The 26,460-nt window shown below is 43.0% G+C and overlaps 1 protein-coding gene across 1 annotated transcript in view; it reads right to left on the bottom strand.

Annotated features, from left to right (window-relative positions):
- The window catches only part of b4galnt4a (beta-1,4-N-acetyl-galactosaminyl transferase 4a), a 185,358-nt gene extending 164,049 nt beyond the window's left edge, over positions 1–21,309 (bottom strand). Inside the window, exon 1 of the mRNA XM_033635150.2 lies at positions 19,679–21,309. Within this exon, the coding sequence (XP_033491041.1) occupies positions 19,679–19,820 (142 nt within the window). The 5' untranslated portion in view covers positions 19,821–21,309. The remainder of the gene's footprint in view (positions 1–19,678) is intronic.
- Positions 21,310–26,460: the final 5,151 nt, after the last annotated feature.

The following is a 26,460-nucleotide window of genomic DNA, read 5'->3' on the forward strand; positions in this document are numbered from 1 at the left end:
GGCCAATTCCTTTATTTTTGTTGTAGACTGAAAATATCTGGGTTTGACATCAAAAGATGAATATGGGACAAGAGATCAACGTTTCAGCTTTTATTTCCAGGTATTTACATCTGGATCTGATACACAACTTAGAAGATAGCACCTTTTGTTTGAACCCACCCATTTTTCATGACAGCAAAAGTATTGGAACATGTGACTGACAGGTGTGTTTTGTTGCCCAGGTGTCTCCCAATTACATTGATTATTCAAACAATAAATAGCACTGGATGTCTGAGCTCAGTTTCAGATTGGGTACGATAGGTTTTGCCTGTGCAGACTGCATTTAGAGGTGGAACCAACCTGAAAACCAGAGAGCTGTCTATGGGTGAAAAAGAAGCAATTGTGAATCTGAGAGAAGATGGACAATCAATCAGAGCCATTGCACAAACATTGGCCATAGCCAGTACAACCATTTGGAATGTCCTGAAGAAGAAAAAAACCACTGGTGTACTAAGCAACAGACGTCGAACAGGTAGGCCAAGGAAAACATCAGCAGTTGATGACAGAAACATTGTGAGAGCTGTAAAGAAAGACCCTAAAACAACTGTTAGTGACATCAGCAACAACCTCCAGAGGGCAGGAGTGAAGGTATCACAATCTACTGTTCGCAGAAGACTTCATGAACAAAAGTACAGAGGCTACACCAGAAGATGCAAACCACTCATTAGCAAGAAGAATAGGAAGGCCAGGCTGGAATTTGCCAAAAGTTACAGAGATGAGCCTCAAAAATTCTGGGAAAAAGTTTTATGGACTGATGAGACAAAGATTAACTTTTTCCAAAGTGATGGAAAGGCGAAAGTTTGGAGAAAGAAAGGATCTGCTCATGATCCCAAACATACAAGCTCATCTGTGAAACACGGTGGAGGTAATGTCATGGCTTGGGCTTGCATGGCTTCTTCTGGGACGGACTCTTTCATCTTCATTGATGATGTAACACATGATGGCAGCAGCAAAATGAACTCAGAAGTCTACAGAAACATTTTGTCTGCTAATTTGAAGAAAGATCCAACCAAACTGATTGGGAGATCCTTCATCATGCAGCAAGATAACAACCCAAAACACACTGCCAAAACAACAAAGGAGTTCATCAGGTGCAAGAAGTGGAAGGTTTTAGACTGGCCAAGTCAGTCTCCAGACTTAAACCCAATAGAGCATGCATTTTACCTGCTGAAGAGGAGACTGAAGGGAGTAACCCCCCAAAACAAACAACAACTGAAAGAGGCTGCGGTGAAAGCCTGGAAAAGCATCACAAAAGAAGAATGCAAAAGTTTGGTGATGTCAATGGGTCACAGGCTTGATGCAGTTATTGAAAGCAAAGGATTTGCAACTAAATATTAAGTCTCATTCACTTTAATCTATTTTAAGTTTATATGTTCCAATACTTTTGCTCACCTAAAAATTTTGTGTTCCATTACAAATAATGCTATCTTCTAAGTTGTGTATCAGATCCAGATGTAAATACCTGGAAATAAAAGCTGAAATGTTGATCTCTTGTCTCATATTCATCTTTTGATGTCAAACCCAAATGTTTTCAGTCTACAACAAAAGTAAACGAATTGGACTGACTGTTCCAATACTTTTGGAGGGCACTGTATATATATATGTATCCAGAAGCTTCCTTGCTGCTTTTCCCCCCTATAGCTTAGTTTGCTCTGCCCACATAGTTGTATGTAGATTTAAAACACAATTGCATTTACACTTGTCATCACAGTGTGTCCCTGACCACTTCCTGGGTTGGTTTGGCTGGTCGGATCACAATCCATCCTTAGTGTGTCTTGGATGCACTTTCACCTGTCCTCTCATGTGGTCAAGCACTCTGACTGGAATCAGACCACCTTAAAGGATAACTTCAGTATTTTTCAACCTGGGCTCTATTTCCCCATGTGTATGTGTGCTTATGATTCATGGGTACCACTCGTTCTAAAATTGGTTCAGTATTGAGGCGCAAAACGAGCTAAAACAGTAACGGGGGCAAATGCGTCTCGTATAAAAGTGCTTTTTTTCACCACTGACCGGTTCAGATCGCCAGTGCTATCTCTGTAGATAGCATATTGTAGCGGCCCTGGGGCAGTGGTGAGTGTGAATGAATGGAGTCAGCTGTCAGTCAGTGTTGGAGCAGAGAGGGGGAGGGCTGCCCTGCTGGGTACTGTAAGTGAGTATGTGTGTATGAAGTGTGTGTGTTACGCTAGAAGAGTCAGAGTTTGGGACGGAGTCTTTTACGTGCTACCCCCTGGAGTGTTACCGGAGTTTTTGGAGTGCTCAAATAAACGGGCCTTTTTCCCGAACGCAAGAACAGGATGTCGCGCAACACCCCCTACAGCTTTCACAGGCTGCCTTTGTCAGATATGTCATAGCACTGGCGATCTGAACTGGTCAGTGGCGAAAAAAAAGCACTTTTAATGCGCAAACTTATGCAGGACGCATTTGCCCCCGTTACTGTTTTAGCTCGTTTCGCGGCTCCGGTTGCATCCGCCTCCCTCAATACTGAACCAATTTTAGAACGAGTTGTACCCATGAATCATACGCACACATACACATGGGGAAATAGGGCCCAGGTTGAAAAATACCAAAGTTGTCCTTTAAAGGTGTACAGGGAGTCAAAGATGAAGTGAGCATGCCAGTTCTAATGAATGCGTATCCCTCTGGACAGGCTCCTTTGCAGAGCTATTTATTCCTTGAATTTTATGTCTGTCCTTTCAATCTTCAAAGAGCTCTCACAGTGAAGTTTTTAACCTTGTTAACATGTTCATTTGCTGTATTTTATTTGCTACAAGACATAATGAGCAAAATAATCAGTCAACACCATGGCTGAGCATTTTTCTCTTGGAGCTGCAGCGTACCAATTACAGTCTCAAGACAACAGAAATCAGATTTCCAGGGTCTGTGACATCACAAACATCTCCAAAAATGAAGCCAAAGCAAAGCACCAAAAACTGCAGTTCCTCAACTGTCACTCAAGGCGGGCCTCAAAAACAAGTCCCATGTTAAAAAGCCCAACTTTACAGCAGAAATAAAGGTGTTTACAGCCTGGTACGAAAACCACATCTGGTCTCTATACCTAATTACTTTTGTTCATGACAACTGTGCGGGGATAAATTCTTATATAACTCAGTTTACATTTTTATTAAGGCTTTATTGTTATGCACAATTAAGGTCGTGGCCACCTTTGAGTGACTGCAGATAGTATCCTCTTGTTCTGTCAGATCCACTCCTCCCTCCTCCACAGTTTCACCCTCTCATCCAAATATGGTCACCTCTGGTTTCAAAACAGCTAGTTGCCAGACCTGAGGCTTCAAAACAGGAGTCCACAAACCAATAGGTGACATCACATTAGCTACATCCATTGTTTTATATAGTCTGTGGTCACAAACCAAGTCAAGTTCGTCAACTTGCAGAGTGGGGCTTTCCATAATGCTGCGACAAAATGAGAAGCAAGTCAAGTTTCACTTTGTCTTCTACTTGTCAGAGTTAGTGATTAAGAACAAAGTTTATCTAACTTTAACAACATTTTATAAATTGTTTAATTAAGTAGTCAAGTCAAAGGATTATGTATCTACTACTTTATACAAGGAGAGTTTTGTGTGTTTGATGAGCAGGGTGAAGGTAGCAGGTATGCTCGAGCTGCAGGCGAGGTGAATTTGCATATTTACAGATCCACGTATACTAAATGAGGCAAAGGTGTGGATTTACATCTGAGCATTTTTAAGGCATAAAGGGATGTTTTTTATGTAATTTTGGTAAATAAAGATGAGTTTTTAATTTAAATATTGCCTGGAGATGAAATTAAAAATACGTTACCCTAACCTCTGAACCTCAGAGTGGCTAATATTCGTCACAGATGATTAGTGAAGGTCTTGTATGCAGTAAAGGATTTTACTGTCTGTCATCCCAACATGTTGCAACCATCAGGTTTGGTCATAAAAAATGAATGAGTTACCAGCAAGCTGAATAATGCGATCTAACATTGGTAGGGAATGGTAAAGAGGTCAAAAAGAAAAGGATTTACATATGATTACATGTTTTTCTTCTGCTCATTGCATTCAATCACAATGCATCAAATTCTTTTCACACACTGCTGCATGCACCACTTAATAACTCTCTTTTCTTTCTTTCTTGCAGATGTACAGTAAATTACACACAATACTATGCACCTTGCTGTTACACTAGCATCAGGAGGCCATCTCTGCAGAATGACTGCCTCTAAACAAAAGGAGCAAAGACACTTAAAGGCGGTGGCATTGACTGTCCATATTGTGCTGCGCGTCCAAAAATAATCTTTAAAAAAAAAAAGTACCTGACTGTGCCATAAGCACACACTGAAACACTGAAACACTGAATATGGCTCATTTTAACAGAGGAGGCAACCCAGAGAGCAGCCTGGAGAGGTCTATATGGACGGGTAATACTTTGCATCGTGGCTCTGGTAAACACTTGTATTCAAAGTAACAATGACTTAACCCAGCTGAGTGAGACCTTCACCTGCGCATTGAACGAGCGTGTCTCAATCTGATCGGAGTAATAAGCAGAATCCACTTCAGTCTACGATGACTCAATTTGCACAGGCACAACTCGGGCTTAACAGCGAGGACTTTTTTGTTGATTGGATGATTTTTCTATTCAGAGCACCAGCGAGCATTAAGGGCACTCAAAGAAAAACAAATTACTCTTCTATGGGTCCACGCCCTGTATGTGTGTGTGTGCGCGCATGAGTGTGCGTTTGTCCTACAAATGTGTGGGCTGAAAGCAGATTAGTAGGAACTGGCAATATAATAAGCTTTCCTACAATTCTGAGCAAAAATGAGAGCAAGATAGGGAGGAGAAGACAAGGGCTACTTTGTGTTATCACACTGCATTGACCTTGTTTGCAGAAGGCCAAACCACACTATCACTTTCTCCATCACGAACTTCAGCTTTTTAAGTGGCTGGGTAGGAAACACTGTTGTAAACAAAAAGTAATCTTTTTCCTCCTTCATTTACCCTCAGGCACACACACACACACAAAATGTATACCAGTCTATGGAGCTGCAAAGCTGCAACATTTTAAGCACGATAGAATCTCCATAGTGTGCTGGGAAATCAGACGCTTTTACCGCAGCTGTCACTGATACTGACTTTGTAAGAGTTGTTGACGCTCTTTGAACCCCCAGCATACAGTGAGAAGTACTTTTTGAACAAAGAAAAACCCTGATGAGGGCACTTGTGCATATGCGACAAGCCGCTACAACAATGAACATTAACTTGGCAAGCAGAATTAACAGTTGATGTAATGGCTAATTAATTTGGCACTTTAAATCATGAAAAATAAGTGAGTTACACGGGCACGCTTTGTCGTCTCGGTGATTAGGCTTGATTCTATCTAATTGAAAACAACAGAGAGGTTTTCAGATAGCGGCAGTGGAGACCTGTTATCGCAAATGTAGCTGCAAAGTGGTTTATTTCAAACGAGGAATGACAGCTAATGTGGAATGCCTGCAGTCCGCAGTGTGGTCTGAGGGAGACAAAAGTAGTTAGCCACGCTTTGCTGCCAAGTACACAAAGATATTATAAAAGAGAAACCCCATGAACACTGGAAAAGATGAGCGTACAAATCACAGCACGCTGGATTTAACATATTTTCATTTTAATATGCGGTTTCCTTTATGAGCAAAGCAGCTAATGTTAGATGAGGAGAGGAGATCTGATGTCCTGCTGAAAGACTTTGTAGTGTATCACTACCTGTCGCTCACACACCAGTCTCTATGCTGTAGATGTTGTTTTTTATTCTCCTTTTATTGCCCTATAATATGTTTTTTATTCAGTAATGTTATTGTGTTTTAATGTACATTTGATGCATGCAGCACTCAATTTTTGGAATGTGTATTTCCATTTTTGAAGGGAAGAGAGCCAAGGAACAAGCCTTTTATTGCAAAGAGCCGACTGTGTTATTTCCCATGCACGACACAATAAAACTTGAACCACGGGTCAGTGTGAGCAGCGTGCCAACTCATCCCACAACCAAACACACACACACATAAACCAGGAATAAATCTCTATCTTGGTTTCTTCCTACGTGTATACATACACAAGTATATAGGTGTATACATACACTTACACAGATCTATCTAGCCACTCGCTAAACCCACTTTAAATGCAGCACATTAAAAATCTTGCTCCATCCTCCAGCGCTCAATATATACAAGTCCTTGGCTGTTTTCTCTCCATTCTCTGTAGTTTGAAATGCAATGAAATGGTCAGAAAAAAGTGCTGGAACAATTACACTGAGCGGCTCATTGCCAGTCCCCCTATCCTCCCCAGCAATGTAAAAACACCTCATTTCTACCAGCAGGGCGAGTAGCAGCAGTATGTCTGACAGAGAGATAATAGAGTTGAATCGTCTTGCTTTGCTGAGGAAGGTGAATCTCCATGTCGAAAGCAGCCAGATGAAAAGCTCGTATTTGTCCCACATCTCATTTGCAGATGTAAAAATTGATGTTACAAAAAAAAAACGCAGGGGGTGGGATAGATGTGTCATTATATGGAGGGGAAAGGGAGGCTGAGGAGCAAGAATAAAACAAAGACGAGCAACCAAACAAGAGGGAAATGGAAGATAAGAGGGTGGAGAAGGAGGTGGAGGAAAGTGTGGTGACATTAGACGTACAATGCCCTCTCTGTCAGACAAGCTTTTAAGAATGTCCTCTCTGTGCTATCATGGAAATGAAGCCATGTTGCGATGTGCACTGAGATGTGAATCTGAAACTGGAGACATCAACAACAGCTACAGGAAGTGCACGTACAGTTTCTTGCAGTGCTGTGCTCGGATAAAATTTACAACTATTTTCCAATAATTCTCATCTTCCCTCAACTTTTTTTCCCTGTCCCCTGTTCAGCGGAGACAGAAGTATCCTTCTATTTTAGTTTATACTATTGTCATTGTTTGTTGCTTTTTATTGCTGTGGTAAGTGTTGCTGCTGTTGCGGCACACCGAGAGCTTCAGAGTGAATAATACAGCAAGTCGACGAACCAGCCAATAAGCCAGCCAGACAATCTGAAAACCAACAGTTCTGCCACAACAGAGAGGGGGCTCTGCTGTGTGTCAGAATAGGAATGGAAACCAGTCGCTGAGCCATATGAAGAAGTGACGGTGTGCAGATGTGTGTTGTTAGGACAAACAAGAACACAACTTGTAGAAGGAAGTTGGACTCAACTGGTTTACATCTCTGGAGCTCTGCATCACTTTTTGTCCAGGAGGGAGGAAGCTATAGCAGCGCCCTTCATCATGTTAGGTAGGGAATACTGCCTGATATACTGTGCGTGAGACAAAGCCAACTGAGGCGAGGAGATGGAGTGCTGTGATTTAGGAGTGATGAGTGATTTTCTCATTGGCGCATTGATGGAATAGATGTGAGCTGGCACAAACCCAGCCAGGTAATTGGTAGAGGTCGACCCTGAAGGTGAGAACAGTGGCCTTTCCGGAACGTCCTGTCAAGGTGGGGAAAATCTAGTGTGGGCAGCAGTAATGCACGGCTCAGGCTTTTTTAAACCGATGCCAACCCATCCCATTATGAAAGCCAATCTGCCCCGCCTGACCCATAAACATATGCACTAATAAATCATCCAGACCCAACCTGTAAACCTGCAACACTAAAGCTGGAAGTTTCTGGTACACGACCATTACTAATAACAACCTACTTGTTGTTGGCTACACAGTTTATCATCTCCAGTAAGTATCACAATATAAAACAGGTTTTCTGTTTAAAAAGTACAAACATAAAAAGACAACCAGTAGCCTACTCTCCCATCGTTTTAAGCGGTTACATCTTTGGTATGATAATAAGCACACAGCTGACAGGTACAGTGGTTTGCTGACATGACGTAACAGAAGTGCGTATTTAACAGATTCATTGTGGACAGAGAGAAGACGCTGGCTTGCTGTTAGGACACCACATTAGGTCTACATATTCTCAGAAGGAAATATTTTTACCGAACATTATGACCCGAGAGCCTTAAATATGTTGGATTTCAATAGATTTTTCTGATTAAATAAAATAAATAAATAAAGGAATTCCTGAGTGCAGCAGTGCTGATGATAAAGCTGCTTGCTGTGTGCGTCTATGAGAGAGACAGAGAGAAAGACGGAGAGGAGAAGGTGGACTACTGCACAATGTTTCTCTAAGTTATTAATAACTTACTTAGAATTCTGCTTTGTTACTTGATTACCCACATGCCTGAGACCTGCAATATTTACACTCGACCCACTGGTGGGTTGTGGGTCAACCCACACATCACTAGTAGGTAGTTAAAGTTTCACTACCTGATTTTGCTGTACAACCCAAAGCGCTGCAAAATCCATATACATATTAAACTTTTAACTCTCTTGACAGACAACAGTGACGTGGGAGGAAACCTTCAAAAACCTGCCTGCATTTTAAGAATCCATTAGCACCTACTTATTTATGAAAATCAGCTCGCAGCGATGTGAAATTTGTTGAGATGCATAATCCATTGCAGCGAACAACATGCTTTTATCATTGTCACAGGAAAACACAGAGGTAACAAGGTGAAGCAGCTGGAAGTGGTGGACTGCATTACCCCATAACAATACTGTAACCTCTAGCAAAAAATAAAAGCACTTAGGATGTTCCTATGTTGCTAAGTTACTTATTAGATTCAATTATTTATTTTCACATCATTCAGAACTGAGGAAAGAAAGAAAGAAAGAAAGAAAGAAAAAAAAGAAAGAAAGAAAGAAAGAAAAACATTTAAAATCTATGGTACAAATGAATGGGCTAGAATATGCAGAAATATTTGCTAGGATCCTTTAAGCACCAGCCACTCGTTTTGTTTACTTGAAAACAGCCTGTGACTGAACTTTCTGTGACAACTTGCTTTATAACCTTCTTTTCGCCTGCAGCTTTTCCCCACAGTAATTGCCACAAATAAAAACTAAGCTCTCAAAAATAAAAAGTTGTCAGTATATGAAGCGGAAAAAAACAAGCTTTTGAAAAATTATCTTGCAACACAAAACTCAATGACCACTTCGCTGATCAGAACATCCAGAGCTGATTTTCAATCAACTGTATCAGCGTGATTGAGACTATCAGAGGGATAAGCCACAACTTGAGAATGATACGATGAATACTAAAACAGGGGATTTAATTATTATGAATTATAGAGAAGTTCAATTAATGAAAAAATGTTGAAATTCAGTGCACACTGGCAGGGCTCCTCTCAAAGCAAGTATGCACAGTTGTACAAACACAAACACAGCTTCAGAGTAAACTGCAAACTTTCCTTTTCTCTTGAATATCTTTCCTCATGACTGGCCACAATAGGGGGAAAAAAGGGAACAGTGTTTGACAGCGTTCAGAGAGCTACGCGGCGCTCCTTCACAAAGCGGCTCACATGGTAATCAAGCCGGCGAGCGGGCCTTTGAGACACAAAACAAAAGAATGACAAAGTGCAGCCCTTGTCCTCTCTCTTTCTCTTGCTCTCTGCTCCCGCCTCCTCCGATACTCCTACGCTTCGTGCGAGAAGAGAAATAAGATAAAAGATGGAGACAGTCAGATGTAAAAGAAAACTTGGATGATAGGTGAGATGGAACGAGAGGAGATAGAATGTAAGATGGGATAAAAATTGTGCTGTAGTAATACAAGATAAAAGAGAAAAAAAAAGTCGAGACGGAAATATATACCATTCAGCTCAACTAAGCAAAATGCAAAAATGCTACTAGAGTTTCACATCGGGTTGCTGTCAGCAGGGGAGACCTGTCAGACCTGCTGTGGAGCAGTGGGGAGCCTTATCAGCACCACTATCACATACTTGGTGTTTTTATCCTTTTGTATATAGGCGCAGGATACAGTTTTTATCTAAATGGCAGCCAGACAATGTTAGCGGAAGCCCTTAAATGTCAAAGTGGAGGAAACTTTCCCACTCACTGCTAAACTTTACCCAGCGAGCTTTTATAAATGGAGATGAATTCCTATCCCACCTCCAGATCTGGTTCCACAAATGTGTAAATATTCATAAGTGAGCATTGAAAGGGAAGAATGTGCACGATAGTGATTTCAAAAGGAGGGTGAAAGGGAATACTATGAAGAGAGATGCACGCAGGGACCGGTACGCTACGGTCAATTTACTCTCTTACATCAAGTGTATCCATTTTTATGACTTTTCAACAGAGCTGCAAAAAAAAAAACAAAAAAAAAACCCCACAAAGCTGATTACAATGCAACCAACATCCCTGTGTCTGTATTGTCACCGAGGTTTATCTGTCCCCCTCCTCTGATCCTTTCTCTGTCTTTGCTGCAAGCCAGCACAGCCTCGAGGAGAGGTGACCTTTTCCATTAACCACCGCTACAGAAAGCTCATTCTGAGCAGCAGGGAGCGCGCCGACACACACTCTTTGATGATTGATTGAAATCCTGCTAGGTCCGGATCACTTACAGTAAGGTGACACCAGAGCTGATACAGCCCGGCACTGCATAGAAACCCTATGAAAGAAAATCCTTCTGCAGAGGTGGGGAGTAAAGAGCGGAACCGGGCCCAAGTGCGGGGAAACTGACAAATCCCATCAAGACAAGGATCATGATCGTCTGCAGTCGATACTCCCACCTGACATCTGTCTCTGTGGCGCTCACTCTTTTCGCTCTCGCTCTCTGGTGGTTTCTCCTTTCTTAAAACTTGCCGCCAACTCGCTCGCTTTCTGATTCACACTCCCCTCCTCTGTGTCTCCCAGCAGTGTCCTGGTAAATTGTCCAAACTGTGTGGGTTTTTTGTCACTCTACTGATGAAAATTGGGCTTAATTAAAACTTGATGGCATTGTTTAACAGTGTGATGGCTGCCTTATTAGACACCCCTGCTGCATTCGGTGGATGCACCTGAATAGCTTTCCACTGTGAGCCTCATCTCATGTGTACACATCCAACACAATTCCAGGTACAAACAGACTGTACACCATGAAGGACTGGGAATATTATCAGTCACAGCCACATCCTCTCCTGGTGCATCCTGCTGCATGTCCCACCTGTTGCGTGAGAAGGGTGTCCTTCTTCTGCCCTGTCCCTCCTCCCTAAATGCTCGTCCCCCATTCGCAGCAAGCGTGCCAGCGGGCAGACAGTGCCATCATTCAGCTGCTTCCTCTTCTGCTCGGCTAAACACTGGGGCTAAAGTGCAGACGGCAGCGAGATCGGGGTGGTGCGCACTCACAGACACATGCAATAACACACTGGGAAAAAAACAAACTACATCACACATACACATTTCCCTCCCTTTTACACTAAATCTCTCTGTATCACTCGTTAACTCTCTCCAACACACACATGCAGACACACACAGACAAATCTCCTGCGGCAAAGCCATGGCAGTGGGCCAGAACTCTCATCTGCATGGGGCAGAGCTGGTACCTTGATGGTGGCTTGTTAGGCAGGCCAACACAAAATTTCATTAACCCCGAGGTTAACACACTCTGGACTTGTGCTCACCTCTCAACCTAGCCTCCCTTCATCCCTCGATCCTATATCCACATTCGTTAATCTTACACGCAGCACTTGAGGGTTGTGAAATGCACGGTGGGTATGTGAATGTAACACATCCTGAGTGTGAATTATTTTAGCGCCGTTATAAATTCTGTCCAGGAGCGCTGTGCAATTGCTTTAGCATGAGCAAGAAAATGCTAAATCACCAAAGGGAAAGAGTGTCACTGAGCGAGAGATTACACAAACATATTTTTAGACATGCAAGTACATGTGAGAAAAAGCAAATGCAGGAATATGACAGCACAGACAATGAAATAAAAGCAAATGCATAAGAAGAGTGAAGGTGTTATTTCCCACTCTTAATCCCTCTGTTGTCTCCACCTCCACCAGACAGGTCCTACAGCATCTAGGCGCATTGAGGATGCACTGTGCGAGTTGTTATGGGGACATCGTTCATCCTCGCTGTGGAATTACCCAGAGAGAGAGATTTACTGGGTTGGTCAGATAAGCTGTGGGGCAGATTCATGGTTGAGCTTCTGACAGTCCCCATCCCAGCTCCCCAGACACAAGCTAACAATGGACTGACTGCCACATGCGCATGCTTTTATGACACAGCCCTTTAAATGAAATAAGGCGTCAAAGATACGCTCGCTTCAAATTAAATGACTGTTTCATATATAATGCAGTTTCCCGATATTGGTATGGTTATATCTAATCATTTCTCAAAGATACGGGAGACATATGCATAGATTATACTGTAAGATTCCACATTCAATTTTATACTCACAGCACTGAAAACATCCAGGTTTCTGCAGCAATAACTTCCGTCTAAAAATCAAATTATGTGCTTGCACAGTCTCCGAAATATTTCTGTTAAGCCAAGCCAAACAGTATGGCTCTAAAGAATATAAATCACCACATTAGTACAGCTACAATTTCATAATTCACCCCTTTCAGAATGTCTCCTGATGAAAAGCTTTTTCTTTTTTTTTTCCATTTTCATCTGATTAACAGAGCTCTTCCACTGTGATATAAAGGCCCAGCATTCCTAAATGGAAGCAATCTTTAAAAGCCGTACCGCCCAGCTGGGTTCACATGTGTCCCCGGTTTAACATGCCCAAACCACTTTGTTGATGCAGACTTGCAGACTGCGCCCACGCTGGGCTCGGTGCTCCTGTAAAAGCTTCTAAATTCAACTGTCAGAAACCCACCTAAGATATACAACACAACTTCCTTGGAAATTGCCTCCTTACTAAGCATGTAGGTTGTTTATAGTTTCTTGCTCTGTTTTTCCTTCTCCCATTAACAACTCCGGTTCCGTTTCATCAAAGGGGCAAGTGGGCACCGAGCAGCTGCATTATTCACAAATCTGAAAAGGTAATTGACGATATTCATTGTTGCATGAATAAATGATGGCATGAAAAAAGTTGCTGTGTACGTGTTAAAGCGCTTGCACGTGCCGAGATGGCAAAGTGGTCCTGGCCGAGGTAAAGCTGACCGACCGTGAGAACCACAAGAGCTAAAATTAGGGAAAGTGACATCGGAGGCCATGGTTACCATGACAGCGAGTCAGCCTGAGGGTGTTGCTGCTGAAATACAACAACAAGCCAAATCCAACTTGATACTGAACCGCAACTATGTCCAAGTGTTTGAATGTGAATGTGTGTGTGTGTGTGTGTGTGTGTGTGTGTGTGTGTGTGTGTGGTTGGAGTTTCAGTTTCACCCCTCTCTCAGGAGATATGAACACAATACAATGACACTGCTTCCACAAGTTGCATGTGCTTTATTTTTAGTCTCTCCGAGGATATTTAACGCATTCAGGCTTCTTCGAAACCTGTGAATTCATTGGTCTTGATAAAATAAGCTCAGAAACATTGCACCAGCCCAGCACGTTCCTCCCATATGTTGTCTCCATGGGCAACCAAGCAGCCAATCTGTCGAGGCCCCTGAGACTTCCTCTTCCGACTTCCTCCTTATCCCTCCAGAGCGGTGATGTGTGTGTGTGCATTATGTGCCATTTTACAAATACATAGGCAACATATTTGTGTATTTGTGTCGGGGCAGTTGAGTGTATGCACGTGTGTGTGCCTCTACATGTGTAATCTTAGTTAATCAATAGAGGCCTGTATGCAGCAGCCAGCCTCCTCCTCCTCCTCAGTGGACCTGTTGATGCTGGTAAACAGGGGGGCTGTTGTACAACTGGGTGGCCGCATAAATGTGGCACTCATCTAATATGCACCGCAGCGCTGCCTGCCAACACACTTCCTCATTGAAATTCTGATTAAATAAGGCTAGTCTGGCCAGTGTGCAATCTGAAAACTATTTAATTATACCTTTTTGGCTTTCCCCATCATCACAGTTACAACAGCTACCTGGGCTTTTAAGAAAAGATAAATGAATGCCCCAAGAAACACCCACACATTACGTCCCATTGGTATTGCTTATTGTGCTGTGATTATGTTTATTTGACTAGCCTATTCATACACAACAAAGGCATATGGAAATTATACATTCCTGCACAAAGCAAATCAAGATCATTCTTTTGTCTGTATGTTCCCTACCCTACAGTTTTCTCTTCAAGCACAACAGGTTCATAGAGTGGGAGGTATAGGAATAGCTTAAGAGTAGAATGGCCATTTCAATTAAATTAGCATAGGAGGATGATCAGAGTGGCGGACATTTTTTATGTGTAACATTGTCTTAACAAAGTACTGTGAGCATTGTAGCGGGCTAACTTACGTATGAACTGACATGTGGTAAGTTGCAAACTCACTAAGGTGAGGTTTTGCAGTAAAGACCGAACAAGCAGTGGAGTAGTACGTAGCATGGAGAGTAGAATTGGCTACCGAACTCAGTACTTGTAAGAGTACTGTCTAAATCACGTCAGCACTTCCTAGTACCAATTCACATTAAATTCATTGGTGCCAAATTTCTGTACCTGAGAGCACATCGTGGTGAGAACACTGGACAAGAGGCGCAAGTGACGTGAAGCCCGCCAAGCCTTGAAGCCAGCTTTGGAGCTTCACTGAGCCACCAGGTTCAACTTCAGACAGGTGGTAGAAACGCCCCAAAGTCGAGATGCTGGCCACAGAGCTCCACGGCCACTCAGTCATTTCCCAGCGAGAAAAATCTATCGCAGCACCTGCCACGATAGTTACGGCTTCTAGTCTTTTTTCTTTCTATTATATTCTAGTAATAGCCTAGTATCACTGCTAGATGAGCAGACACACACACAAGGACACACAAGGACACACAAGTAGACGGACAGACTAAGACAGCAGATTACCTCTATGTGTGATTAGAAAAGAGGAGAAAGTGAATAATCACTTTTTCGTCTACATCACCCCTGCAGCTTGTTCAAAAATCTGATTTTTGTTATTACAGGAAAAGTAAAGTTCCGAAAAATGTACCATTGGGTATTGGCATCGAATTATAGGCAACAGAACCAGTACTGGATTAAATATGAAAAGTACACAAACCTCATACAGAGGTTTCTTTTGTGCACGATCTCCGTTGGTTATGGGTCAAGGCGACATGAGCATCAACAAAAGACAAACAAAAGGAAAACGCCGGCTTAGTGTGTACAGTAGGCCAAAACATGTCTTATCACTATAGCAACTACCAACAACTGCCATTTTATTTTGAACTGCACAAATGATGCCAGCAATGCCCATCTCATCCCATTCTACATCTATGGTAGGGAGTAACTTTAACATCTAGATTTTTTTTTAATTAAGTTCCTCACTTCTTAAGCTTCTGTTCGTGTATGCCATTACCTCCCTCATATTAGATCCTTCTCTCTGTCTCTCTACTTTCTATAATATCACAAAAAAAGGTGAGTGCACTGCCCATCACCATTCAATCACCAGTCTATCACACAGCTCCATCCTGTACTGAATAATTTAGTGACAGAAAATGATGGTCCATTTCAATACGGCTGCGGCTGGCTTGACGCTCTGAATAATGACGACCCTGAATCAAAATGACCTGCTGATTCTTCTGTGTAATTGATTTCTTAGCCTACCAACCACCGTGTAATATAAATGACCACATATGACTTCTGAGTAATGATGTGTCCATCAGTGCATATCAATAAATATATGTAGACTGGTGGTAATCACATGGTTTCCATTACATAGACTAGGTGATGCACAGGTTGGGGAAAACGTCACAGCTCATTTTAAACCTAGAATGTAAATGTCACCAGACAGGTAAAAACAAGAAGATTGCTATTTGAAGCTTGGACGAGGCAATCAATGCCTGCCGAGTGCTTTTCTTTCACTGCAGCACCCAGATTCTTGGCAGCCAGTACCCAGAGTTCAACCAGAGACTTTCCATTATCCTTCCATGACTGTATTCCTATATACAGTATGTGTGTCTGTCTTTGCGTCTCTACAGTTGTTTTCTTACATGAACTTGTCCAGAGAATCAGGTCTGGATTCTACATGGTTTAGGTAAGGTGTAGCACCTGGAAAGAGCGTGCAGGGGGCAGGGGGCAATGCAGGATGCAAAAAATAGGTTGCAGAATGAGGCTCCCGGGAATGTCTCCAAGTGGCCACCTGCAGCAAAAAAAAATCTGCGACCCAAAAAGCATTTTCTCCATTGACCACCACTGTAAAAGAGACTTCTGTAAAACTGTTGACAGGACACCTCCAAATGCCAACAAAGTCAATTATGACTCTTTCCATTATATATATTTTATTCATAGAGGTTTTATATTTGTAAAACTTTCCTCAAGTCAAGAAAAGATGTTTTAAAATCTGTGATGTCATAACGATGTAAAGTGTATGAACTGAGCGGGAAGTCATGGGCGGAGCTAGCAGGACAAACACTACTGCGCATACTCATTGGGCCGCAAATCACAAGTAAATCACAAGTAAATCCGGAAGCTGGAAATGTTTTTTTGGCATATGCACCAAGCGAGCAGTTCCATTTGACTGAATATGCGCCATCTTGGGATCCAGTATCTAGTTATTATCATTCTACATACATCTATGTGCGGAACTCGGAAGTGTCTGTTTACCAGGGGTAAACGTACTTGAAATCGCAATAATATTGTATGGTGACTTCAGTATCATGATTATATCATATCGTGAATCCTTTGGTATATCACAACTTGGTTATAAACAACTGAGTCTCTGGCCGTTCCTCGACTTTGTCTGTATATTAAGTGTCTGTCCTTATCAACATAAGTTTTCACATCTCGTCATCTCTCTAGTTAGACCTTTTTCTTTGTGTCTTCATATAAATAACTCTACTCCTTCATCCCTGGATCCTTGTATTCTTCTGGTTTCGCACCAGTCACGTGATGGAAACATCATCAACATGCCTACTCACTCGCTCTGAATTCTTCAGACAATGACCGGCTCTATTCACACATGGGTTCAGCTGGACATTGCACAGACTTTGTGCTGAGGAACTGGCAGACTAAAGTTCATTTAATATCCTGTCCAAATGATTCAGACACTTGCATTCTCACAAACAGCTCCTCCAGGTATTGTCTAAATGAGTTCAGGGTTGCAGTTCGTGAGTTAACGGTGCTTCCCAAAACACACACAAGGAAGTTCATATACATTACTTCAAATTGCAAAGAGTGAAAGAGTGGTTACAGCTGGTGGATGTTAAGCGCCAAAAGGTAGCAAGAGGAGAAAACAAAAGGCAGCTAATGTGTTCAACAAAGAAAGTTTCAAAGCGTTCACAAAAGCCATTGCAAGTGTTTCACGAAGGAGAAAATGTATTCACAGGGTTTGTTAGGTCTTAAGGATACACACAATGTGTTTCGGTGAGAGACGTTGAATGCATTACAAAACTGTGTTTGTTTGCCATGAAGACTCCGCGGGGCACCATTAAGAAGGCCTCTTCTCAAAGCTCAGGCCCCTGCTTCCTCATTATGTTGACCCAGTGAACCAACACATGAGCACACTGAGATGAGTCGACTGAAGTTTGAAACACTTGACAGACTGTGTATAGAAATCATCAGCTGTAAACTGTCTCCGACGCGCTTCTCAAATCATTATTCACAATTAGATAGACGCAGCCTCAATGGGGCACTTTATGCCAAGATGTTTATATTTCTCATAAGTCTGCTGGTCATATGCCAATAAGACATTATCTAGTGGATGAAGTACTAGCAGCAATCTGTCTGATACGTGTGCTTCCTCAAGGAGAGGATTTGGCTGAGACAAATCTAATTTCCTCCAAAATAGGGACAAGCGGAGTGGAAATTTGACAAATTGTCATTTCATATTCAAATAAGGGGGGGACTCAGGCCAAAAATGAAATTACATTATTTCTACCTGCCCCACCTCAGTGCTAAGACTCAATGAAGATTTTTTGTGTGGAGAGAATACTGCCAGCCTGATATGAATATTTACACACTTCATAGAGCCCCATTTCCAGTAATGGCTACATCTCACTTAGAAACCCTTGGTGCGAGAGGGGACATGTTATTCATAAGAGGTTAAGTGAGTTGACCTGCTCAGATGCCTGCTAAATGGAAGACAGTCAATTAGACACACAGACCAGCAAAGTACAGCATAACAGCTTCCTTCCTTGCCAGACGGCCGCTGCGGACGAGTCACAAAAGGCAGACTATTAGTGGAATCCTTAAAATGAGGAACACAGTAATATCGAAAATATCAGCGGGGCTGTGGGGAGAAAGAGAATGAAAGGAAATGTCGTGCTCTCGGACAAGTTAGCACAAAATCAGCAGTGCAGTGACAGCAGAATCACAAAGGGTAAAGAATGCACAATGCAATGATATCCCATAAATCTGCTTAGTGTAGGAAGACTGAGAGTGACCATTCATTACGTCAACTTCAGTGTCTGTATGTGTGAGATATAATATCATGACCACCTGTATGATATGGTGCAGTGCAACACGATAGCCCTGCAATGAATATGGTCAATATGAGGCTGATCATGGGCATTTATTTGTTGAAAGGTCTGCCATATACATCCAAGGTAGAATAATATATGCTTCAGAAATGCGGGAGTCAGTGCAGGGATGGTTGGTTGACTTCACTAGCTGTGGACACAAACTCACAGCTTGCTCAGATGCAGTCACCAAATGCAACAAGCCAGAGTGGCAGCCTTCAGCCATCAGTATGATTGAGGACTATGCTCATCAGAAAACTAAATCTAGTCTGTCACTGGGAAAACCCCACAGCTGAGATCAGAGACAAAGAAATGATCCCTGTGTGTCAGTGCATTGTGCATGTGGTTGTGTGTGTGTGCACACTGTGTGCACTCTTCAAGGACATCATAATCATTAGGTATCACTTTACACAGACAGCTGCGGGAGACAGAGTACACCACCATCCCATGTTGAATCTGTAGTAAGTGATGGTGCGTTACATCACCCAGCACCTTTTATCACTATTCCTTTCACTGCAGGTCCGGTACAATACTCTAGATCACTGCTACAACCAGCCGTTCACGCTGTGCGCAGTGGCTACACGCAATCAAGCGTTAGTAATAAGAGGCATCGCAGCAGCAGGTGGAGATCTGCCTCCCGCTTCCCCTGGACTGCCCAACCACTGCTATGTTTTCCAAGCCTGACTGGTGCGCCTGTGACCTCTGCAGCCACCTCTATGAACAGCCCTTTGATTATTAATGTTGAAGGCGGGGGTCTGGCTTTCAACCTGGCCCGACACCGCGGTGCTCTTTACTTAGCCCGGAGAAGGAAACTATTGTTAATTTATGAGACAGGCTGCCTCTCTGTGTTACTTCTTCTCTAGTCCTGCCCGTCACACATGCCACTGGAGGACAATCATGTGAAAGTCTGTGGGGCTGTTGTTTCAGGGACACATGATAAATCCAGTAATATTTATAAAGAGACTTTATGTGTGTGTAGTGTTTATACTGACCTCATCAAGAGTTTTGGCATCACACTCCTGGAATACATACATCTGTTACTATGTGGGGAGTTCACAGTGGAGTTATTATGCTGTGGAGCATTTTTCTCTTTTTGGATGTCACCTTAATATTCCTGCACTGTGTTCAGAGGTGTTTTTATGATGTTGCACTAGTTTATGGTATTACCTCCTGAGGTATCACTGCACTACAGTATCTATAAAGGGGCTGTTAAATGTCTTTAGGGGCTGTTAGTTCATATCCATCAGAGTAGAAGACTTCTCTGGAAGTGTAGCACATGAGATGCACAGACAGGTTTCTCTCAGCCTACCTTTTCCGTAGTTGAAGTGCAGTTTGATGGTCTTGCCCTGGTTGATGTGCAGGTAGGTGAACCACACGGCGGAGGTGAGCAGTACCAGCAGCAGCAGGAGCTTGAACTGCTTCCGGATCTTCTTCACGGGGAAGCGCAGCATCCTGACTCACACATCCTCCGGTAGCCGCCCGGTAGATAGTCAAAACGGGTCCGGAAAGTGCTCGATCGGTGGCTGCTGTGATTTTTAAATATATATATATAATTCTGGTTGTCCGCTGCTCTCACTGATGGTCTACCTCTCCCATCCCAGGCAGCCCTGCGAGTAAACAGGGAGTGTTAACTACAGCCTTAAAGCGCGTCTCATTCCCCCGGATCCACGGGCTGACAGCAGCGCCAAAGTCGTCTTATCCTCAGATCTGGGTCCAAACACCTCTGTGGCAGTCATTTCTTATGAATGCAACCCGGTTTTACACCCCCCTTTTCTCCTATGAATAGCGTGGCTTGTAAACAGGCTTCCCCTGCTGGAGTTTCCAGGCGGCTGGGGGCGCAGCAGGGAAAAGGCTGCGGGATCAAAAGCCGCTAAGTTCAGTTAAGAGTGTGACCGAGGGAACAAAATAGCAGTCCGGCGATAATCTACACAAATCCCCTGTAGTTCAAGCCTCTGCTGACACCGCGACGCTGATTATTTTATCTGCTACTCAAGGATCATCCCCGGCCATGGGCTTTAGCGCAAAGTATCAAAGAGCGAGAGGAGGAATTTAGTTTCCATGTGGAGAGGTGATCGGGCAGAGCATCTCAACAGAGCTTACTCCACAGAAGCACCGTTTTCCTGCAGTATGGATCTTTTCCAAATGAGTACAAATGAAATTAAAAAGGCCTTCAGTGATATATGCCAGGGTGCTGCCGGTGAAACCTCTGGCGGAGTGGCCACTAACCTGATCAGGGGGGAAGGTTAAGGTGGCAATCAACCAAATGTCACAGCCCTCTGCGCTCCATCTATTGTTAAACACAACTGAAACTGAGACTCCGATCGAGGGCAGCGGGATTTCAGATGGAGCGCGTTTTTATTTAAGTCCCGGGAGAGGAGGGGCGATCAGCTGTCATCCTCACACTCGGGCTGGTGTGAAGCCCCGCGACGCGTAAATATCAAACCGAGATTGCAGATTAAAAAATGTGCATGCTCCATGGCGGCGGAAACAATAGAGAGGCTTTGAGAGGAATACTCAGGTGTGAGTGTCCGATTTGAGGTCCAGGGAACAGATGTCCATGTGCTCCGGTTGCTCCGCTGTCTCGCGGCAGGTGCGTTTCACCCAAATTCTCCCCAAAGTACCTGCGTCGTCCGAGTCCACCGCGCGTGCGACAAAGATCACAAACAAATCATCCGGATTAAACTACTAAACACTGATATGTGGCGCTAGCGGCGACGCACCGCCTTGTGTTGTTATTCTGTCAGGAGCTTTTTTCCCTTTAAAACGCCGCAATAGCATCGTCCGACCCGCTTGTCGCCGCGCGCGGGGAGGAAAACCAGCGGAGCTCCAGGAAGGGTGTCGCGGAGAAACCAGCAACAAGCAGTGATGTAACCAGGATAGAACATGGTTTTGTTTTGCTACAATGAAACACGTAAAGGGTATCTCCTTTCACTGCACAGCTCAGTACGCCCATCAATTGAGCATCTTAACGGTGCAGAGCAACCTAACCTGGCCAGGAGGGGGAATGGCAGGTCCGGCGTCCAATCGCTGCCCCGCAAAGCGTCCACAGGAGGCGGGATGACAACGTTTGCCCTCACCGTTGCTTGGTAGGCTACTACTGTGGTACATCATCCAATAGCTGAACGCAAAGCTGGAAACTTGTTAAGCTTTCCTATTGTGCCCTTTTGCCCAGATTTCAAGCCCCCCATGCAAATGTGATCAATACTGATTAGTCATTTTTATGCAGTGGGTGGAGACACAACTGGATAAACTGAACTAGTGTAATATGGATAATTAATGGAAGTACCATCTGTGCACAGAAATACTCTTGTGTCAGTGTTGGGCTCGTCCATCTTAAAATAAATGTCTTCTATTAACAGTCATTCCTCATCTTCACATGGATGTTAAATTCCTCAGCTGGAGTGCATCCCTCCCTGAAATCTCCAGGAAATAATGCATGTAGGCCTACTATTTTTTTTTATTTTTATTTTTTTTTAATTTACACAGATGCTTTTGCAAACCAGTCTTCTCATCCTAAATTGATTTATGTCTGAGTTAGTGGTAAAATATATAAGCCAGTTTTGGAAAAAGAAAATCAATACCAGTCTAATATTTAAAGAGAAGGTGGCAAAATTATTCTGCATATTTGTCATTTTAATATAGCATTAATAACGTTACTTAAACTGGCTTCGCATTTCGTCACAAAGGAATTGCACATAAAGTAGCCTGTGTGTTGTGTGTGTGGTGACACCCTGCAGACGCACTCAGGACACGCGCTTGACTGCCGCCCTCTGGTCAAAGATGAAAGAGCAGTGACTACACTGAGTCTTGAGGCTTCACTGTAGTGGATGCAAAGTTAGTGCTTCAAGCTTGTGAGACAAAATACAGGTAGAGATATAGCAAGTTTAGATGCCATTGTATTTCATCTCACCATTCACAATACAACTATGTAGACATATTTACTTATATTTAAGCAGTAGACTGATCTAGTAGGCATTTTCCCACAGAAGACATTTTGATTTGTCATTGCTGGAATTAGAAACTGCTTTGCACCGTTTTAGAGTCTTAGTAAATTGAGCCTGTGGTCAGACCAGTGAGCATGCACACTACCTGGACCCTGGACACACCCAGTTGAAACAGAGCCATAAGTAACATTATTAATTTCACCTGTGCTTTTCATTGAATAAAGTCAAAATACATGCTATAAAGAGTATCTGTGTTTAAATGCCCCCTGGGGGGACTAAAATATTATAATTCAGCTAAATGCAGATATTTAAAGGCCCTGCACACATTGGTGTTTCTATTTATTCTGATTAGACCTCTGCTCAGGCTGATGATGCTCAATATACTAATAGGGTAATGATCATTTCATGAATTCATACTACATACTAATGAGCAGGTGTTGATTATGCAACATTATACTAAAAACAGTACTTATTATATGCTGTTGGTGTTGACTCCTCTCCCACAACGTAATGCCCAACAGAGAAGATATAGCTGCTCACAGCTGGAAAAAACCTCCAAACTACTAACTTTTGCCATCTCTTTGTTAAGGTTAGCAGGGATTCTGAGGTCTCAGCTTGAGTAAGAGGGGGGCATGTTTAAAGATCTACTATGCAGGAACTGTCAGTTACTGTTTGTTAACAGAACCACCAGCAGAATTAAAAAATCAAAGCCGACCCCAAGCTTTGTCCACTTGCTGTTTCACTTTGCTATATTTGCATTTTCCTCACTCTGTGTCCATGATTTTTTGAAGCTTCCTCTTGGATGCCTTATGCTTATAGTCTGGCACCGAGTTGTTAACTCTATTAAGTCCCAGCCCTATCTGCACGCTGTTCCCAGGAACATCCTAAGCATAACAAAAAAAGAAAAAAGTACAGGCAGAAGGCAGGGTCTCTGCAGATAAATACACCACCATACACGTCTAGTGGGTCATAATCAATGATTCGAAGGGATTGTGTCTGTATGAGTCTACATATTGTTTTTTCTAATGAAAATCCTGCATAGTTTACCTTTAACAACAGCAAAACTATATCAAAACATCTGCTTACACGTGCAGAGTTCAAAAGCACACGCTCTTTTGTGGAGGCATGTTTTTTGATTCTTTGTTCTTCCTGCAGGCATGCGAGAAAAATAATGTTTTCCTCCTGAATTCAACATAGCATGGGGTGAATAATTGATACACAAATGATCATTTTGTGGCTGAAGTACTCCTTTAATTATGATGTTTGCTGTTTACTAATTGGGAAACAAACAGAGATTAGTATATAGTCCAAACTGCAGTTAGGGCTGTATGTGGTATGGAGAATTAGGCCACTGAGAAAAATAAAGGTATAAAATATCCCACCGTGACAGATGACATTAAATTTAACAAGAGATTGAGGAAGATGTCAGTCATGCACAGGCTGTACACACCCACACAATCCTGAGTGAAATGATGTCTCATCAGCGAGATTAAGTGAAAATACCTGTGAGCCATAAGTGTGTGTAGGGGCTTTAATATAAAATGCAAAAAAAGTGTGATGTAATGTATCATTCACTATAGGTTAACACGCATCAAACATGTGGTTTATCCCCAGTTTAAGTCGAGTCCAATCATCCAGCTGTAGCCATGATAAGCTATTGATGCCATTATGAATCTAGATAAAGGATAAAAGGGCATGGAACCTGGCATATAGGAATGTGACCTCAATTTAGTTTGTCCCAGCTGTGCCTTCTGAATCAGAGGGACCACAAACCATAATCCTCTGTCTCCGTGGATTAATAATGTAATCTTCAGAGCAAACACTGAGCGTAAATGAAATGCTTAGGTATTCATCTGGGCTGTATTGAAATGAGTGCTTAGTGAATGACCTCAGCCAAACATCATTTACGCTGAAACAAAAAAAAAACTTCACGGCATTCACCTTGCTGGGGCTGTTGCAGGAAAAACTGAAGGTATTTCATCACACATACCGGGTTTTGAAAGTCATTCAAAGTGTGTAATCAAATAGTTTCATGTACTGTTTCTTTGCTCCCTCTCTCTCTTGGCTGCAGGACATTATCATGGGCTTTTTGAGGTCCTGATTCAATTCCTCTTTATGTTTGATCATCTGACTTGTTTTTGTCAGGCTGAAGACAAAAACAAGTCTATTTTCTACCCAGTCTGTGTACCTGAAATTCTGTCTGTCTGCTCCTCTGTTATTTCTGTTTCATCCAAGGGCAGGCAAGCATCCAATGCACAGCAAGGGACCTGCACACTTTTAACTCACATTAAAGCTAGACAGAAAGTTTCACACGCTGCATATGGCTCCGTTTATTGTTGAGCAGCACGGGGAGAGAGAATTTGGCTAAGAGAAGGGAGTTTTTATATTATCTGAAACACTTTCGCATTCAGGTACACCTGTCTTTTTCAGTTTTAAAATGAAACTCGTGCTGTTTTCCCTCTCTGCCTCTGCTCTCTTTCATGCTTGCAGAGACATTTGGCACCTCGGTACCACCCTCCAGGGATGTCCATGCTTGGATGAATCCAGGAGGAGGCAGTGTGCAGTGGAATGATATGGACAGACAGGGGTGTTCAAGGTGGGGATTGATAAAGGCAGGGAAGCTGCTGTCTCCTGGGGTATTACAGAGACCAAGCCCACGAGGAGGAGTGAATGCCCAGCTGGCTGTGACAGGTGTCAAAGTGTGAGAGTGAAGTTATGATACCGCTGAGCGCAGCCGAGGGGGAGACATCGCTAGGGACTCAGTATGCAGAGCGCATCATATCAGAGTGTGATGGTGTTTGCATTTTGAACAGAGATGTGATGCAGACAAGCAGAGGAGGAGAAACTGGCCTCAAATGGAGGCTGCCGCTGCTTTAATAAGCAAGTCATCTGATCTTGCAGCTTTAGAAATTGTCTCTCCTTTCACTAATCCAATATCTGCTTGTCTATCCTTGTCTATCTTTGACCAACTGTCTCTCTGTCCCTCAGCTTTCGTCTCTCATAAGCATCCCTCCTCAGCCTCCTCCAACCTTCTTTCCCGGGCAGCACAGCAGCTCACAGGCTTTGACGAGAGGTCTGAGCTAAAATGTCACAGGGATTAAGGGGTTTTGCCTCCTGCATCCCGCCGGATCAGTTCTGCCTGCCCTCTGTGCCTGGGCTTCCTCCTCCACCAAACAGGTGCGGAGTGGCATTTCTTTCTGCTCTGCTGTGCCCTATTGAATTTCCTTCTGGGGAAATAGCATTCCTCCATGTTTACAGATGAGAAAGGAGGGAAATGGGACACTGGGAGAGGTAACGTGAAGGGATGAGGTGAAAAGAGGAGTGGTTGATGAAGCAAGATCAATAGGGAAGCACGGATCAGAGGAGAGGAGATGAAAGGAGACTGTTTTCTAATTATCTGTTCAATGGAAATAATCCCTCACCAACAAATGCAAATACAAACGCTAAATGGTTTTTAAAAGTTATAGTTTCCTAAGTTAAAAGTTTGAGCAGTTGACTATAATCATTTCTACATTCAGCCCCCGCCCAGCATCCCACACACACGTACTGAAGACAGACACATGCACCCTTCTGCAGCTGTTTCTTCCAAATATGGTTAGACAGATCTGAAAATTAGATCTCTCCCGAGATGTGCAGTTCAGACGGAGCGTTTAACATCACATAGCTACAGCTGCTGCCATATTAAAAAACATTCTGCAGTGTTTTCCCTGACTTAATCAACAAAAAGTTCGAGGAACAATCCCACACACGTTCACGAGCCCACCTCAACCCTTTGCACCGCAGATCTGCAGCTACTGGAATTTGTCATTCTTCAAAGATCTTGTCAGTGGTGTTGTTGTGCGTTGCCATGGTGAATTACACAGTGAGCTGCATTCTCATCTGAACAGGTGAAGTGTCTAAACACAGCAACAGTAAAAATAGCTCAGCTGCCAGTGTTATATTAGCTGTAACCATGTAAGATTGTGGCACCTTCAGTTTTCTCATTATGAAGTGTTTGTTCTGAGGAAACTGTCACAAGGAAGCGTGCGGTATCAAAAGACGTCACACGGATGATTTTTGTTGACAATCTTCTGGCCTCCTTCTCAAAGAACAAATTGTATTCATCACGAAGCTGCTGAAGGAGCTCAAACAACTGAGACCAAAGTGA

The sequence above is a fragment of the Epinephelus lanceolatus genome, chromosome 5, assembly GCF_041903045.1.
Source record: "Epinephelus lanceolatus isolate andai-2023 chromosome 5, ASM4190304v1, whole genome shotgun sequence".
Classification (NCBI taxonomy): domain Eukaryota; kingdom Metazoa; phylum Chordata; class Actinopteri; order Perciformes; family Serranidae; genus Epinephelus; species Epinephelus lanceolatus.